We start from the raw sequence: 18,413 nt of genomic DNA on the forward strand, positions 1-18,413 counted from the left end.
ACTTCAAGGGAATACATCTAGGGCTTCTAATGAGTAGGGTTCTGTGTACCATATTAATTATGAAGTCCTTTCTCTTCTCTTTTAACTTCTGGCATTTCTAGTGGATGTGATGACTGAGTTGGGATTAATATTTGAATGTTCTGTAGTAAACTATCTTTATTTTACTTTGACATTGTGTATCATAAACCCTCCAAAGTCATTCAAGTGGCCCTCCGTGATCTGTCCACATCTCTTGCTGCTTTCCTACAGTCTCCCTCAGCTCCTAACATCCTGGCTCCTTTACTGGTCTTCATAGACCCCCCACCTATACTTCTGCCTCAAAGTCTTTGTATTTGTTTTCATTTCTGCCTGAAGTTTTCTTCCTCACTTAAGGGGAAGAGAAGTACATTCATTGAGTCTTCCAGACACTACGAGGGGCACTTTGCTTTGACCATGGTTTTCGTTATACTGCTTCACATGTGGAGTGAGAACCTTAAAATAATCTACTTCCATTTCCCCTCCTATTCCCTGTGCTGCTGTTGGCAGACCTTTTACTTCTCTATATGTTATAAACCCTGCAATACACTTTTAATATTTTTGCTGCAAATAATTATCTTTCACAGCAACTAGAAAAGAAAAAATGTATTTTATATTTACCCTCAATGGTAAACATTGTTTACCATTGTTTTATGCAAATCCGTATTTTTTCCTGGTATTATTTTCCTTCCATCTGAAGAACTTCCTTTAACATTTCCTATGGTATAGGGCTGCTGGTGGTAAATTCTCTCAGATTTTGTTTGTCTGAAAAAGTTATTTTTCCTTCATTTTGAAAAATATCTTCTTACCTGCGTATAGGACTCCAGGTTGACAGGTTTTTGTTTTGTTATTTTCATCTTTATCTTTGTTCCACTGTTATATGCCTTTTTTTCTTTTTGCTTTTTTTTAAGAGTTTTCTGTTACTGATTTTACTATTTATAACTGAGTTTTTGTTTGTTTTTTAGCCAATTTGATTATAATGTGCCTTACTGTACTTTTCCTTACATTTATCCTCCTTGTATTTGGTTGGATATGTAGACTTATGGGTTTCATCCATTTTGAAAACTTTTTAGCAATTTATTCTAGAAATATTTTTCTGTTCATCACCCTTTCTTCTCTTCTTCTGGGACTCCAATTACACATATATTAGACAGCTTGAGATTTTCCCACAGGTCATTTGTCTTTTCATTTTCCTTGATTCAAGTTTCTCTCCATGCTTGCTTTTGAATAGTTTCTATTGCATGCCTTCCAATTCGTTGTTCTTCTGCAGCACCTTCTCTTGTTCATCCCATCCAGTGTACTTGTCAATTCAGATGTAGTTTTCATCTCTAGAAGTTCCATTTGGGTCTTTTTAATATCTTTGATTTTCTCTGTGTCATTCCTATGTTTACCTTCTACAATTAATTCTATAATTATAGAATAATAACTTATAGAATAAATAATTATATAATTACTTTAACTGTAAACTATAATTGATTTTATGAATAGTTTATAATTATATTTATATTATATAGTTATGCTATTTAGATAATTAAATATAAATAATATTTATAAATAACTAGAAAGTTATAAGTAATAACAAATTGTTTTTCATAAATATATTTATAAATAAAATTTCATAACATAAATGACTATAATTGATTTTATAAATATTAAATGTGATTAAAATATTTTATAAATCAATTTTCTCTATATCATGTTTTTTTTAGAAGGAAATAATTCTACAAATAATTATTTATAGAAGGCAATAAACAGCTATTTAAACAGTCTTATCTAACTATATCATTTCTGTCGTTGCTGGGTCTGTATCTTTTTATTGAGCTTTCCTCTGGTGATGGTTCATATTTTCCTACTTCTCTGCATGCCTGGTAATTTTATTGGATGCTGGATATTATCAATTTATAGTCTTACATGGTATGTCATATTCCTTTGAAGAGTGACTTTGTCCTGGCACTCAGTTAAGTAACTTGGGATCAGTAGGGCCGCTTCAAGACTTACCTTTAAGCTTTATAGGATGTCTACAGAGCATCTCATATCTAAGGCTAATTTAGGCCACCTACGATGGTGCAGTCCCCTTCTGAGGACTCCGTCTGATGCCCTGTGTATCATATGAGGGCTTTTCACTCCAGCTCTTAAAAGTGCAAACTTGGGGTGGCCGGGGAAGTACTGCTGTTGGATATCTGGGCTTGACTCTGTCAAACAGCTCTTTGTGCACCTGCCTTTGCTTTGTCAAATGTAAATCAGATAATAAACATGGGTCTCTTCTTAAGTTTAAAAAAAAGAAAAGGTACAAACTTGTCCCAGCCTTGTGCCCTCTCTGTGAATGATTTCATGTACTGTTTTCTGGTAGTTCTTTTCTCGGCCTTCAGTAGTTTCCTCTATACATCCACAGACTCAGCCAAACACCCAAGTGAACTTCTCTGCAGATCCCTGTAGCTACTGCTCTCTTATTACTCCTCCCACCCCCTTGTATTCTGTCCCACGGGTTCTAGCTACATTGACCTCCCTGAACCCCAACTTTTGTCTCTTTTACTGAGAATTTTGGGCTCTGTTGTGTTTCTTCTCCCGTCCCGCTGTCTCGAAACTGCCCTCAGGCAGTAAGATGGGGCAATCATACAGCTTACCTTATGTTTCCCTTTTCTCAGGGATCGTAGTACCTTGCTGCCTGTCATCCAGGGTCTGAAAACTATTGTTTCAAATATATTGTCTAGTTTCTAGATGTTTAATAGAATAAATGTGGTCCCTGTTTTTCCTCATTGCTGGAACTCATTATGATTTTTAAGTCTCTTTGGAAGGAAGATTTTCGAATTTATATCTTTAGAAATGTTCGTTTGATAGTACTGTGTTCAAGAGGAGAGAGCCCCATGAAAGGAAGATGTACTAGAGGATCATTTCAAATAGCGGAGATGTCAAATGGCAAAGCATTACATTAAAATGGTGGTAGTGGTAGGAATGGTGATGAGGGAACATATCTAAAATATATTTTTGCAGGAAAAATAGAATTTGGGAACTGCTTGGCATGCAGGGTAGAAGAGGTGGGGAAGAAGTCAAAGATAACCTTAATATTTTGAGATTAGTAAAATAGTGGTACAATTAAAAGAGGAGGAGTAAAAGATTATTAAATTCTATTGATTTTTTTTTTTTTACTTGTATGTTATGCATTATAGGAGATGGTGACAGAAATGTATTCTGGCCCTTGCGTGGCTATAGAGATTCAACAAAATAATCCTACAAAGACATTTCGAGAATTCTGTGGACCTGCTGATCCTGTAAGTTATTGTTTAACATATTAATGAAGTTTGTTTTATCCATTAACTATCTTAACAGGTTTGATAGTTTTAGTTTGTTCTTTAAAAGGAATAATGCAAAAGTGAATATAATAGACAAAAGTTTTTATTCCAAATAGCATTTCACATAATTTATTTTTTATGTAATATTCAAAGAAAAAGTGAAATTTTTATTTGCCTAGTAACAATATAGAATGGGCAGAAGCATTTACTGTAGCATTTTATTTTATTTTATTGTTTTTTTCATGCTAACTTGTCTGGTTAAGTAAATTTATCAAGCTTAGGTAAATGAAGAAGGTTGGAAGTGATGCAATTGAAGTTATAGATGTATAAAAACAGCATCACTTTTGGGCTGCCCCAAGCTCTTTATTTTTACTGTAGCTAAAGTACAAGGCCGTGAATGACAGAAGATGAGGTCATTGGGGAGTTAGCAGGTGAGTAATCATAAAGGATGAGTTCTGATGGTAAAAATTTGCTGATTCCCTTTATTCCTAGATATTTAATCAATGAACATTTGTGCAAGGAATAGTATGTACAGGCTTACTGCTTGGTCCCATGGCTGGGCCATAATAAAGATGACTAGAACAACGTATCTTTCCTTAAGGAGCTCATAATCTTATGAGAGCTTAGTTTGGAAACTCTTTCAAGGTCCTAAGTCTTTCCTCATTAAGCATAGCTGAAATTACCCTGTTTTTTTTTTAAGTTTAGTTATTTATGAGCCCCTTATCACATTATAGAAAGTTGTACCCCAGAGATTTTAAAATTTGGTACTAGTTTAACATATAAATTATTAACAGTGGTTGTCTTTGAGTGGTAGAATTATGAATGTTAAGTTCTACTTTCCTATATTTTAAAAATTTTCTTTAAAGTACTTGTATTACTTTTATAATAAGAAAAATGCTTTTTATTTTATCATAAAACTTGAAAGTGAATTAACTTTTAAATGAGGAGTTGGGAGTGATGTTGGGCTGTTTCTCCTCTTGAGTCTTAGGTCCTGAATTTCTAAGTACAGGTACAGAATTACAAGCAGAACCATGTGCCTTTGATGGGTCTTTTCAAATCAGAAGAAATACCATTAGTAGTTATAGTCAAACTATGCTTTAGAGACTGTAAAATGGCTGTTTCAGTTTGATTTCAGACTCCATTTGGTTCATTTTCTTCTTCTCCCTTTATTTCTCCCTTTTCTCCCACCCCTCCAGCAAATAGGTATTGAATGCTTACTACATGCCTGTCACTGTGGTAGATGCCACTAGGTTTATACTAATGATCAAATAAATACAGTCCTTATCTTTGAGGAATTTATGCTTCAGCTCTGGGAGGTAGAAATGATAGTTAAATATCAATCTGACTTTAAACTGCCAGGTATGCCAATCTATTCAGGTATTGTGTTATATTAAAATAATTTAGAAATTTATTTCTTCACTGCGTGGTCATTCCCATATCTAAACAGAGACCCTGAGTTACAATACATGTAAATATTATTAGTGCTTGGAAGAATGCCTGGCATATAGTGGCCATGTAATTAATATTTGATGAATTAATGAATTGACTGGCTATACTTGTATGCATACCTAAAATCTGATACTCATTATTTAAAGGTATTTTATCTACCAAAGTGGATCCTTTTTTCTTTATTCTTTTCAAGATGTAGAACTACTTTTTAAGTTGATTCAAAAGAACTTTCAGCCTAACAGTGACCAGAAGACCACTTTGTAACTATGTATGTTGCAGATGGACTTTCATCGTTGATTTCTGTGTACTGGCGGATTCTTCTTCTCTGTTGTCTTAGAGCTGTAGGGAAACTCTCATTGTGTATGAACAAAATTTCTTCCAGTCTCTCTAGAAGTTCTTTCCAAAGAGGAGTGGTGCACAAGACAGTTCACTGGGAGTAGAGGAGTATTAGACTTTCCAGTTCCATTTTTATTTATTTATTATGTAAAAAGTAAGAAAGAAATTAAGTTGTAATAAAATTTAATGTATGGACTGATAAGAGTACATTTATATAATCTATTAAAAATATGTACATATTCTGATGTATATACATATTTTTCTGATAAGGATGCTTGAAAAATGTTGGCTACTGCATAGAATAGAAAAACTATCACAAGTTTCTTTACAATTAGAGAAGCGTTCACTCACCATCACTTGCGTTAAATATATCCATTTAGGCAGCAAACCTCTTTCAGATTTGCCTCTGGAAGCAGCTTTGATTGCACCTGAAGACTGTAGCTGAAGAATTTCACTGTTGAGTAGCTTGGCAGTTTTCCTGCTGAGCTATTAGGAAACTGAAAAAGTTACCAAAGAAGTGGTAAATTGTCTGGAAAAATTATGCGGAATGTATTTGTTCTTGGACTGGCTGGCATGACAAGCCAAATAACCTGCCGTAGATATCCTTTATGGTGTGAAAAATGTGTTTGTGAAATATTTTATGTAAAGGATCTTATTTAAGGTAATCTGATTTTTTTTTTGTCAAGCAAACATCCACCCTCATCTGCTCCCATACTTTGGGAACCTTTACCCCATCTCCAGATTGAATTGAGTCAAATATTTTCATACACGAAAAGTAGCTCTTCAAATTTTAATGACGTTTTCCATTCATTTGATTGTGAGAGTGGTATTTTACCTATTGTCTAGTAGGCTTTACTGATTTTAGGACTAAAGTAGAAGTACTGTGGTATTTTGAAATGCAAGTCTTTTTTCACGATTGTGTAGGACATTGTTGTAAACTTGGAGAAGAGATGCTTGGGAGCTGCTATCTGTTGCTTCTGTCATCTGTTGACTTCCTGGTCACGTTCCTTCATTCACTGAAACCCTGATAATAGTCCTTCTCTTCGTCCCACTTCTTACTATCAACTTGGGCAAAAGAACATCCATATGAAAGATCCACCCAACACTTGGCCTCAGAGCTCAACAGACTCCTTCTGTCAATTATCTTTAATCATTCTACTTTTCAGTTTTCTTCCACAGCCATCCTCTATATTTTGTTGATATCGAGAGCAGAGATACATCTGCAAACTTAATCTCTAATATAGTAATGTCTGTCATAGCTTTGTGGTCCCCTGGGCTCTTGATCCTCCTCACAGTGCATCTTTAACTTGACTGAAACCTCCAGGCTTTGGACCCTTCCATTTTCTGACGCTACTGCCACTTTTTGACTTCCTTCTCTTTGAACCATTGTTCATCTCTTTGATCATCCTTCTTATTAGCATTCTCAGGATCTTTACTCTCTGTCCTTTGGCCGCTCCCTGAAAACACTAACCCTAGATCAAATCAACCATCTGACTACCTCATTCTTATACATGGACTGAAAGGTTCTACGAGATGAGTTATTCTGTTGTTTAGATTCATGTTGATAGACATTATGATCTCCAAACAAAGCTGGGCCAGTTGTGCCCCCCAGAAATCTTTTTTCATTCCTCTATTCTTCTCTTTCTGCTAATTCTCATAATAGCTCTTTTAAACCTTCATTATTTTCCCCAACTCTTTTACAACTCATCCTTCTCTCCGCAAAATGATAGCATTATCTCCTATTTCATAGAGAAAAATAGGACCTCTTAAATTTCCACCTTCATGACATTTGTTTATTTCTGTACTTGTGCTCATCTCCTCATTCCAGTCCCAAAGAAATGTATTTTTCTCCTCTTTTAAAACTCTCCACCTGATCTTTATCCTTCCCCTCCTGTCTTCCCTTCAAGACTTTATTCTTCTGAACTTGTATTTTTTAAATAATGTTTTTTTTTTCTTGTGGTTGTAAAAGTAATATATGACCATGGTAGAAAAATTAGAAATGAAATAAAGTTTAATAAAGAAAATGTGGCCCATAATCCTATCACCAAGAGTTACCAATTTTATAAATGAAATTGGGATCAAAGTGTACATACTGCTTTCTAGCTCATGATAAACTATATAATATTGAGCATTTTCTCATGTCATTAAACATTTTTCAAGGATATAATTTTACTAGATTGGCTATATGTCATCTTATAGTATGAAATAATTTTTTAACAATTTTCATATCATTTGCAGTTGTGTGCCCAAATTTCATAACTATAAGCAAATTATACTGAGCATTCTTTTTTTGCAGTGTTACTGAGATATAATTAACACATAATGTGTAAGTTTAAGGTATACAATGTGTTGATTTGATACACTTCTTTCTGAGGAATATTTGCCCTGAGCTAACATCTGTTGCCAATCCTCCTCTTTTTTTTTTTTTTTTTTTTTTGCTTGAGGAAGATTAACCCTGAGCTAGCATCTGTGCCAGTTCCTCTACTTTGTACGTGGGACAGTGCCACAGCACGGCTGGTGAGTGGAGTAGGTCTATGCCTGGGATCCGAACCCACAAACCTGGGCTGCTGAAGTGGAGTGTGTGGAACTTTAACCACTTGGCTACGGGGCTGGGCTCCTGATGTACTTATTTATTGCAAAATGATTGCCACAGGTTAGTTAACACCTCCATCACCTCACATACTTACCTCTTCTTTTTCGGAGTGAGGACATTTAAGATCTACTCTCTTAGCAACTTTCAGGGATATAATACAGTATATTGTTAACTATAATCACCATACTGCACATTAGCTCTCCAGAACTTACTCACTTTCTAACTGGTAGTTTGTATCCCTTGACCAACATCTCTCCCTTCCCCCACCACCATTCTACTCTGTTTCTCTGGGTTTGGCTCTTTTTAGATTTTTAAATTCCACATGTAAGTGATATCATACAGTACTTAGGTTTCTCTTTCTGACTTATTTTACTTAGCATAATGCCCCCATGTTCCATCCGTCTTATTGCAAATGGCAAGATTTTCTTATCATGACTGAATAATATATTTTATATATATATCTATATATACGCCAAGTCTTCTTTATCCGTTCATCTGTAGAGAGTCACTGAGGTTATTTGCATGTCTTGGCTCCTCTGAATAATGCTGCAGTGAACATGGAAGTGCAGACAGCTCTTCAAGAGCCTGATTTCATTCCCTTTGGATATATACTTAGCAGTGGGTTTATTGGATTATGTGGTAGTGCTATTTTTAATTTCTTGAGGAACCTCCAAACTGTTTTCCATAGTAGCTGTTATAATTTATATTCCCTCCAGCAGTTCACAAGGGTTCCCTTTCTTCACATCCTTGCCAATACTTATCTCTTGTCTTTTTGATAACAGCCATTGTAACAGGCAGGAGGTGGTATCGCATTGTGGTTTTGGTTTGTGTTTCCCTGATAGTGATGTTGAGCACCTTTTCATGTACCTGTTGGCCATCTGTATGTCTTCTTTGGAAAAATGTCTATTTAGTCCTCTGCTCATTTTTTACTCAGATTGTTTGGGTTTTCTTTGCAATTGAGTTGTGTGAGTTCCTTATGTATTTTGGATATTAACTCCTTATCAGATAAATGATATGTAGATATTTTTCTCCCATTTATTAGGCTTTTCATTTTGTTGATTGGGTTTTTTTGCTGTGCAGAAGCTTTTTAGTTTAACGTAGTCCCACTTATTTCTTTTTGCTATTTGTGAGTGGTATAAGATAGGGGTCCAGTTTCATTCTTCTACATGTGATGATTCTGTTTTCCCAGCGCTGTTTATTGAAGAGACTATCCTTTCCCCATTGAGTATTCTAGGCTCCTTTGTCAAGTATTAGTTGATCATATACGCGAGCATTTATTTCTCGGCTTGACCAATTCTTTCCATTGGTCTATGTATCTGCTTTTATGCCAGTACAACACTGTTTTAATTACTATAGCTTTGCAGTAGAATTTGAAATCAGGAAGTGTGATGACTCCAACTTTATTTTTCTTTTTCCTTTTTTTTTTGTGAGGAAGATTGGCCCAGAGCTAACATCTGTTGCCAATCTTCCTCTATATAAGGAACAAGAAATGGGTGACCAATCTCATCACATCTATTCAACATAGTAATGAGTGTCTTAGAGTAATCAGGTAAGAAAAAGAAATAAAAGGTGCCCAAATCAGAAAGGAAGAAGTAAAATTATCTTTGTTTGCAGATGATATGATTTTATATTAGAAAATCCTAAAGATTCTACCAAAAAACTGCTAGAACTAATCAATAAATTCAGTAAAGTTGCAAGATACAAAACCAACATATAGAAATCAGTTGTGTTCCCATGCAGTAACAATGATCTAGCTGAAAAAAAAGAAATTAAACAACCCTACTCACAATAGCATCAAGGACAATAAAATATTTAAGAATAAATTTAACCAAGGAGGTGAAAGATCTGTACAGTGAGAACTATAAGATTTTAATGAAATAAAATGAAGAAGACACAAACAAATGGAAAGATATCCCATGTTCATGAATTGGAAGAATGGATATTGTTAAAATGTCCACACTACTCAAAGCCATCTGTCAATTAAATGTAATCCCTATCAAAATCCCAATGGCATTTTTCACAGAAACAGAAAAGCAATCATAAAATTTGTATAGAACCACCAAATATCTAGAAATTATATATCCTGAGAAAGAAAAGGTTGGGGGGCTGGCCCAGTGGTGTAGTGGTTAAGTTCGCATGCTCTGCTTCAGCAGCCCAGGTTTTGCACCTTTCAATTTTCCACCATTGAGTATGAAGTTAGCTTTAGGCATACCATATATGGCCTTTATTATATTGATATACATTTCTTTTATCCTCAATTTGTTGAAAGTTTTTGTCATGAAAGGATTTTATATTTTCTCAAATACTTTTTCTCCATCTATTGAGATGATCATATGATTTTTTTGTTTCATTCTATTAATGTGATATATCACATTTATTGATTGGTGTATGTTGAGCCAACCTTGCATTCCAGGTATAAATCCCACGTGATCATGATGTGTGAGTCTTTTAATGGGCTGTTGAATTCAGTTTGCTAATGTTTTGTTGAAAAATTTTGCCTCTATAGTCATTGGGGATATTGACCCCTAGTTTCCTTGTCTTGTTGTATCCTTATCTGACTTTGATATCAGGGTAATGGCTGGCCTCATAAAATGAGTTTGGTGGTGTTTCCTCCCTCTTTAATTTTTTGGAAGAGTTTGACAGGATTAGTATTAATTCTTCTTCAAATATTTCATAGATTTCACCAGGTAAATCATCTGGTCCTGGGCTTTTCGTTGTTGGGAGATTTTTGACTACTGATTCAATCTCTTTATTATTGGTCTGCTCAGATTTTCTGTTTCTTCATGATTCAGCCCTGGTAGGTTTTATATTTCTAGGAATTTATCCATTTCTTCTAGGTTATCCAGTTTGTTTGCAATGATTGTTTATAGTAAACTTATGATCCTTTATATTTCTGTGGTATCAGTTGTATTGTCTCCTCTTTCATTTCTGATTTTATTTATTGAGTCTTCTCTCTTTTTCTCAGTAATTTAGCTAAAATTTTTTCAGCTTTGTTTTTTCTTTCAAAAAACCAACTTTTGGTTTCATTGATCTTTTCTGTTGTTTTGGTAGTGTCTGTTGCTACCCTTGTTCTCTTTTGGTTTCCAATTGCATATGAAATATCATTTCCATCCTTTCACTCTGAGCCAATGTGTGTCCTTAAAGCTGAACAGAGTCTCTCGTGGACAGTCTATAGTTTGGTCTTGTTTTTATATCCATCCAGCCACTCTATGCTTTTTGATTGGCAAATTCAATCCACTTACATTGAGTAATTATTGATAGTTAAGGATTTAACTATCCTTTAACTAATGCCATCTTATTAATTGTTTTCTGGCTGTTTTGTAATTCACACATTCCTTTTTCCCTCTTTTGCTGTCTTCCTTCATGTGTTGATGATTTTTCATAGTTATATGCTTTGTTTCCTTCTCTTTCTCTTTTGTGAATTACTGTAGGTTTTTGCTTTGTGGTTAACATGAGCATTACATAAACATCTTAAAGATATAACAGTCTATTTTATGCTAGTAACAACTTAACTTTACATGTAAAAACTCTATCATTTTATTCCCCCCTTTTATGTTTTTGGTGTACAATTTTCCTCTCTTTATAGTGTGGATTTATTAACAAATTATTGTACCTATAGTTATTTTTAATACTCTTATCCATTAACATTATACTAAAATGGTTAACATACCACTGCATTATGGTATTAGAGTATTCTGAATCTGACTATATGCTTATCTTTACCAGTGTGTTGTATTTTTTCACATTACTACTTAGCACTCTTTCATTTCAGCCTGAAGAACTCCTTTCAGCACTCCTTGTAAGGCAGGTCCAGGGGTGATGAACTCCATCAGCTTCTATTTGTCTGAGAAAGTCTTTATCCAGCTTTGCTGGATAGTATATTTTTGGTTAGCACTGTTTTTCTTTCAGCACTTTGAATATATCATTCTACTTTCTCCTGGCCTATAAGGCTTCTCCTGAGAAATCCATTGATAGTCTTATTGGGGTTCCCTATGTAAGTTACAAGCTTCTTCACTCTTGCTACTCTTAAGTTGCTTTTTTTTTGTCTTTGATTTTTGACAGTTTTATTAAGATGTGTCCTGGAGAGGATCTGTTTAAGGTGAGTTTATTTGGTGACCTATGAGCTTCATGAACTTGGATATCAAAATGTCTCCCCAGATCCAGGAAGTTCCCCACCATTCTTTCTTTATATAAGCTTTCTACCCCGATCTTCCTCTCTTCTCCTTCTGGGACTACCAATACTTTGCAAATGATTTCTTTTGATGGTATGCATAGGTCACGTAGACTTTCTTCACTCTTTTCATCCTTGTTTCTTTGTTTGCCTTTAACTGGGTAATTTCCTAGTTCCTGTCCTCTAACTCACAGATTCTTTCTTCTGCTTGATGCATTCTGATACTGATGCTCTCTAGTGCATTTTTTTTTTTTTATTTCATTCATTGTATTCTTCAGCTCCAGAATTTCTGTTTTCTTTTTTTATGATTTCTGCCTCTTGGTTAGAGTTCTCATTTTCTGTTTGTATTGTTTTCCTGATTTTGTTGAATCATCTTTCTGTGTTTTCTTGAGGCTCATTGAGCTTCCTTAAAACAGATATTTTGAATTCCTTATCAGGTAAATAGCAGGTCTCTATGTCTTTGGGATCAGTTACTGGAAGATTGTTGTGATCCTCTGGCTGTGTCATGTTTCATTCATGTTTCATATTCCTTGAAGTTTTGTGTTGCTGACTTCGCATTTGAAGTAGCAGTCACCTCCTTCCTTTTTTACTTACTGCCTTTGGGAGAGAAATATCTTTTGTCAGCCCTGCTAGGGATTCTAGGCTTTCTCAGAACTTGTATGGATGCACCTGCTCCACACTTATTACTCCGTCTTTTGGCAGAATTTTTAAACTTGTATGCCTTCTCTTGATCTTGCAATGCACCATATCAGGTGCTGGAAGCCTCTCTTTTATTTTTCTAAAGGTGCTACTAAAGCTCAAGTCTGTGGTCTCTCCCTGGCTCACAAATTCTTACCAGCTTTGTGCTGTCTGCCAAAGCTTTCTCTCTCTGCTGCTGTTGGGAATGGACACAGGGAGCTGGCCATAGGGTGGGAGGTGTGTGTGAGTGAGGGAGCGTGCTGATGGTGCCTGTGGGCTAGTTGGTGGGATGTGCAGGTGGGGTGTCTCTAGGAGCTCATGTGCAGGCTTCTTGATGAAGTCTGTGACAGTTTTTAGGATTCATGTCCTTTTAATTCTCTCCACTAGTCCTATCTGCTACTTTTCCAGCTGTTCCCACCCTCTAGTCATGCAGCTAACAATTCAGTAGCCTGAATGGGGTGAGAGAGAAATGGGCTTCTTTGGCGTCATCCTGCACAGCTGGGGAAGCCGGGTGCTTACTCACCTACTTTCAGTTCCAATTTACATTCCTGCCAGCAATGTATAAGAATGTATAGTTATGAAGATTGAAGATTATTAAGCTAAAATATTTCTAATAGGTTAAATTGTGATTTCATTGTTTTAATATTAATTATTTATAAAGATTAACCTTCTACATATTTATTGGCTATTTATATATCTCATGTTGTAAATTGTCTTATAATGTCCTTTGATCAATTCTCTACTGTTTTTCATCATTTTAATGTGCTGTTTGTATATTAGAGTTCTATTTCAAATATTTTCCCAGTTTAATTTTTAATTTACTTAATGTAGAGAAGATTTTAATATGTAGTGAAATCTGTTAATTTTTCATTTATGGTTGTTGCTTTTACAAAAACTTTGATGATACTTCCTCATTAGAGAAGTATATTTTTTCCTAATAGTTTTGTGGTTTCACTCTTTACATTTAATTATTTGATGCATTTGAATTTTTTGTTGTTGGTTGTGGTCCAAGATGAAAATCTGACTCCCTCACTCCTCCAAGTTTCACCAATTGTGATAGCATCATTTATTGAATTCTCTTTTTGTTTTCTATTGATTTAAGTTGCATTAATCAGTATATCAATTCTTATACCAATACACATAATATTAATCAGTGTGTGGCTTTATCTTCAGTTTTTTACTGTTTGACTGTTAGTGCCTTATTGTAGTTTTCTTTGTATTTATTCTGTTGGTATTCAATGAGATTCTTATATCTTAAGATTGCTCTTTTTAATCAAATTGGAAAAATTTCAGCTAATATTTCTTCAAATATTTAGCCTTCCTAGTCTCTTCTGTCCTGTGACTCTGATTACATATGTAATCAAGTGATACAAGTCATTGAGTGTCTGTACATTTTTTTAAAATCTTTTTTTTAATGCTTCAGTTTGGGTTATTTCTACTTACCATCGAATTTATGGATTCTTTCTTCTGTTCCATTTAGTTTGTAATTTCAGATATAGTAATTTTTAGTTTTAAGATTTATGTTTGGTTCGTTTTTACAAAGAATGTAACTTTCCTTAATCTCCCTATCTTTCCACACACTATATCCATGTTTTCCTATGGCTTCTTTAACATATTTATTATTATTTATTATAACTATTTTAAAGTCCTTGACTGCTAATTCTAACATCTGGTTTGTCTGTGAGTCTGTGGACCTGTGACTGATTTTTCTCTTGACTATGAATCACATACTGCTTTGGAAATCTAGTAATTTGTGGTTATATATTGGAACATTATGTAAAATCTGTTATGCAAACTCTGGATTCTGTTATCTTCTTATGAAGTGTGTTGGGTTTAGTTCTGGTAGACAGTTATATCTTTCTTAGGCTTTGTCAGAGTGGGTCTGTTTTGTCATTCCCTCAGTCCTGGCCTGATGTTTTTTCCTAAGGCATGATGCTTTGAGGTTTCAATTGAAAACCCAATTGAGGGTGTTTACCAAGCCTTCTACCTTGACAGATTCAAACTCCACATTCTTCCCTGCAGTGAATAGCTGTGGAAACTCTACTTAGCTGGTTCAGCTTTCTGACTGTTGTTTTTCCCTTCCCTCTTGGGGATCTTGCCCCACTCATGCATAGTTCAGGGATCAGTCAAGGATTTGAAGGAAGTTTACCCATAGATTTTTTTTTTGGCTCCCTCCTCCTAGGATTTTGCCACACTCACTTTCCAGCTGCTCTGGCTGTCCCAGACTCCATCCTCTATTCCTGAGGCCAATAATACTGAGGTTTTCTGCTTGAGCTCTGTCACATTGACTGTGGAGTAATCTCATGGGAAAACATATATATATAATAAATCTCAGTGTGGTTTCTTTCTTTCGAGGGTTGAATCTTTTGATTCTTCAGTCCTCTCCAATTTGTATATATATATATATAAAATCTAGAGTTTGGGGACAGTAGAGTTTTTAATTTTCTGTATATTTATCCAGTACAAGCAAATTCTTGTGACTGGAAGCCAGAAGTCCCTGCACTAAGTTCTGTGAGAATCATTCTTTCCTTCTTCTCCTCCTATCTCTCTGACTCATTTATCTTGGTCCTCTTGGCTAAACTCTTTAACTACCTGTCCTTTAAATGAGAGTGTTCTGAGGACCTCATCCTTTTTTTTTCTTTCAAAGTCTATAAGCTCTCCCTGGTTGATGCCATTAATATTAATATAACAGTACATTATCTACCAATTAATATGCCAATGACTCCAAAATCCATAACTCAAGCCCCTACCTTCTCCTGTGGCCCATGCGTTTCTAAAACTCCATGTTTCCTACATATTTCTTCCTCCTCTCACACATTCTCCTATAGTTATGGATGTCATTAATATCACGCCACCTGGAAACTGGAGAATCATCTGAAATTCGCTTCTTTCCTTCATCCCACCACATCTATTTGTGTCCCAAGTCCATAACATATACTTCTTTTGTATCTAAGTATCTGTCTCCTTATCTTCATCCCCACTGCTACTTAGTTTATTGCTTAACCTCGTTATTTCTATTGTCTCTTAAATTTTTTCCAATTTACAGTGTCTTACCCTTCACATGCACCATCAGCGTTCCTGATGCAGCACTCCTAAAATATAAATAGAGAATTAATACTCCTCAGCTTAAAGCCCTGCCGTGGCTCTCTATTGCTTACAGCCAAAGTTCACCTTTCATAGGAAGGCATGCAAAGACCTCCGTGATACATCTCTTACTACTTCTAGTCTCATCTCTTACTGCAATGTTTAGTCTCTCCTCTATCCTCCACGTTTGTACTCGACTCTCCAGTGATATCAAACTGCTTATTCTTCCTCAATAAACCAGTGTCTTTCTTCACTGCATCTCTGTTTATATGTTCTTCTCTAATTGGCGTGGATACCACGTCAACTCTTGTACAAGCATCTGAGAATTATTTCCTGGTTACTCCAGTGTCAGACACAATTTACCACTTCCTGTTTTGTACTCTCACTTGACCCTATATATACTATTTTCATCACCTGTTAAATTTTACTGTACTTATTTATTTACTGTCTGTCTACTCCTTAAAGATTGCCTGTAAGATCTATTTTATTCATCTTGGTATTTCTAGCACCTAGCAGAGTACTTATAATGTGGAAAGCACTTGACAAATTGTTGATGGTAGAAAAAGTAAATGGATGAATATGTTTGGACATTATTGGGATAATTGGTGAAACCTCAGTGGCGTCTAAGTATGATGATTGTATTGTAGTTATATAGGAGACTATACTTATTTGTAGGAAATGCACACTAAAATATTTGGGTGTAATGGAGTATCAGGTTGGCAACTTGTTTTCAAATGGTTTATAGCAAAAAAAATTCTCTGTACTTTGCACTTTTCTCTAAGTTTACAATTGTTTCAAAATAAAAATAAAATGTGGGGTCCTTAAAGCTTAAAAATAAGTAAATAATAAAATATTATTGTCCCTTAAGTCAAGGATAGCCTCCCTGAAAAGTGTAAAAGAAACAGATTGTATTCCTTGTCTCCTTCCTCCCTTCTCCACGGTCCCAGGAAGTCCTAGGCTTCCTCTACTTTCTTAACAGAACAATGTCTCTAATCAGATCTGGTAAATTCAGTCACACTGAGATGCAAATTACTACTCAGAATTAATTTATTATGACTATGGTTTTTCCTTTTCTTTTTTTAAGCAGAATGCATTATTTTTGTCTTAAAAGAGAAACTATTCCAATTTTGGAGGTTTAGACCCCATGAAGTTGATGAGGAAAGAGAAACTGACTGAAGGGACTTCTTAGTTACCCTTCAGTCATTCATTCATCCATAAATATTTGAATGCCAACTGTGTGCCAAGCACAGTTCTGGGTACTGGCGATACACCAGTGAATAACACAAGTATGTGTGTATGTGTGAGCAGTGGGAGGAGGGAGGGAGAGGGAAGAGCCAGAGAGACAGAGAATCTCCTCACAGAGCACCAAGCTTATATTCTACTTGGAGACAGATAATAAACAAAGAAAAAAATAGAATGCATAGTATTTCATATGGAGAAAAATAAAGGAAGGAAATGAGACTGGAATTAAGGATGTATAGATAGGATTCTGTTTTAAATTGGAGTCATCAGAGAAGGTCTCAATGAGAAGGTGATGTCTATGAAAAGACTTGAAGGGATAAAAGCCAACCATGCCAGTTTCTGAATGGGGAGCATCATACGCGGAGGGAACAGCCAATGTGAAGGCCCTGGGAGAAGAGCTTCCTTGAGGTAATCTGGGAATTCCAAGGAATGAACAAAATGGGAGAGAAAGTCAGAGAGATAAGGGCTTGGGCAGATTTTGTAGACCCTTGTAATAGTTTTAGCTTTTGCTCTGTGTGAGACCGTAAGTTTTTAAAGAGTTTGAGCAGAATAGTGACATGATCAGGCTTTTAAAAGGAGCATTCTGACTGCTGTATTAAGAATGTTCTAAAGGGATACTACAGGAGAAGTTGTAATCCAGGCCCAAGATGATGGTCACTTGGACCAGGATGGTAGCAGTGGACATGCTGAGTTGTTTACCAGGTGGTGTTTACTCGGTTGCTTACCCTTTCCTTCTCTTTATCTCTAGTGGATAAAGATTAAAATCAGTGAAATCCTAGAGAAAGGATTTGGAGGAATCCTTAGTTCTAAGGGATGGAAATAGAATGGAACAGAATTTTCTTCGCTTTGCTCTGGTTTGGTCTCAGTCTATTGATGAGATGAGTGGAGGTGAATGCCTGTTCCTTCCTTGTCAGTTTAGTACATAACAACGATTAGAGAAGGCATTTATGCCTGACCAGAGATAACAGGCATATTCACAGATTAAAGCAGGCCAAAGACTTCTATTGCTAGTTTATAGTAAAAATACAAGAAACATTTTTCTTAGGCTAATCAACTTAATTGTTTTATAAGCATTTTATTGATTTCAGCAAATACAAAAATAAAAAATACATTTTCAGAAAGCATTAAGTGGCTTAAGTGCATTTTTAAAGTAAGAAAATTGAAAGTGTTCCAAGTACAATAAGAATGTAGAGTAGTATGCAAAAATTTTATGATAGTAATTTATTTAATTCAAAGTGATTTGTATGTAATAACCTACAATACCTATTGAGTGATTCAGCAATTAAAAATAATCCTGTTGTAAATTATCATGTTTTGAATGAAGAATCATTTCTCTAACAGAAAAAACAAGAACCACTTATCTCAATGTTGTGTACCAGGCAGAGTGGCCAACACTGTCCTAGTTTGCCCAGGACTCTTTCAGGTTTAGCACCAAAGGAGCAGAGATTGAAATCTGTCAGTCCCAGGCAAACTGAGGTGGGAGACCACTGCAAAAAACTTACCTCATTATTGCATGATATCTCTTAAAAGCAAACTACAACGAAGGTTTAACTAT

The 18,413-nt window shown here is 35.3% G+C and overlaps 1 protein-coding gene across 3 annotated transcripts in view; it reads left to right on the forward strand.

Annotated features, from left to right (window-relative positions):
* The window catches only part of NME7 (NME/NM23 family member 7), a 227,262-nt gene that overhangs the window by 129,073 nt on the left and 79,776 nt on the right, over positions 1-18,413 (forward strand). For 2 of the 3 annotated variants that reach the window (XM_070497395.1, XM_070497396.1), the window contains exon 10: positions 3,183-3,284. In XM_070497395.1, the coding sequence (XP_070353496.1) occupies positions 3,183-3,284 (102 nt within the window). Of the gene's footprint in view, positions 1-3,182; positions 3,285-7,538; positions 7,608-18,413 lie in introns of all 3 variants that reach the window. The other variant, XM_070497394.1, reaches the window with a different exon arrangement.

The sequence above is a fragment of the Equus asinus genome, chromosome 25 (assembly GCF_041296235.1).
Source record: "Equus asinus isolate D_3611 breed Donkey chromosome 25, EquAss-T2T_v2, whole genome shotgun sequence".
Classification (NCBI taxonomy): Eukaryota; Metazoa; Chordata; class Mammalia; order Perissodactyla; family Equidae; genus Equus; species Equus asinus.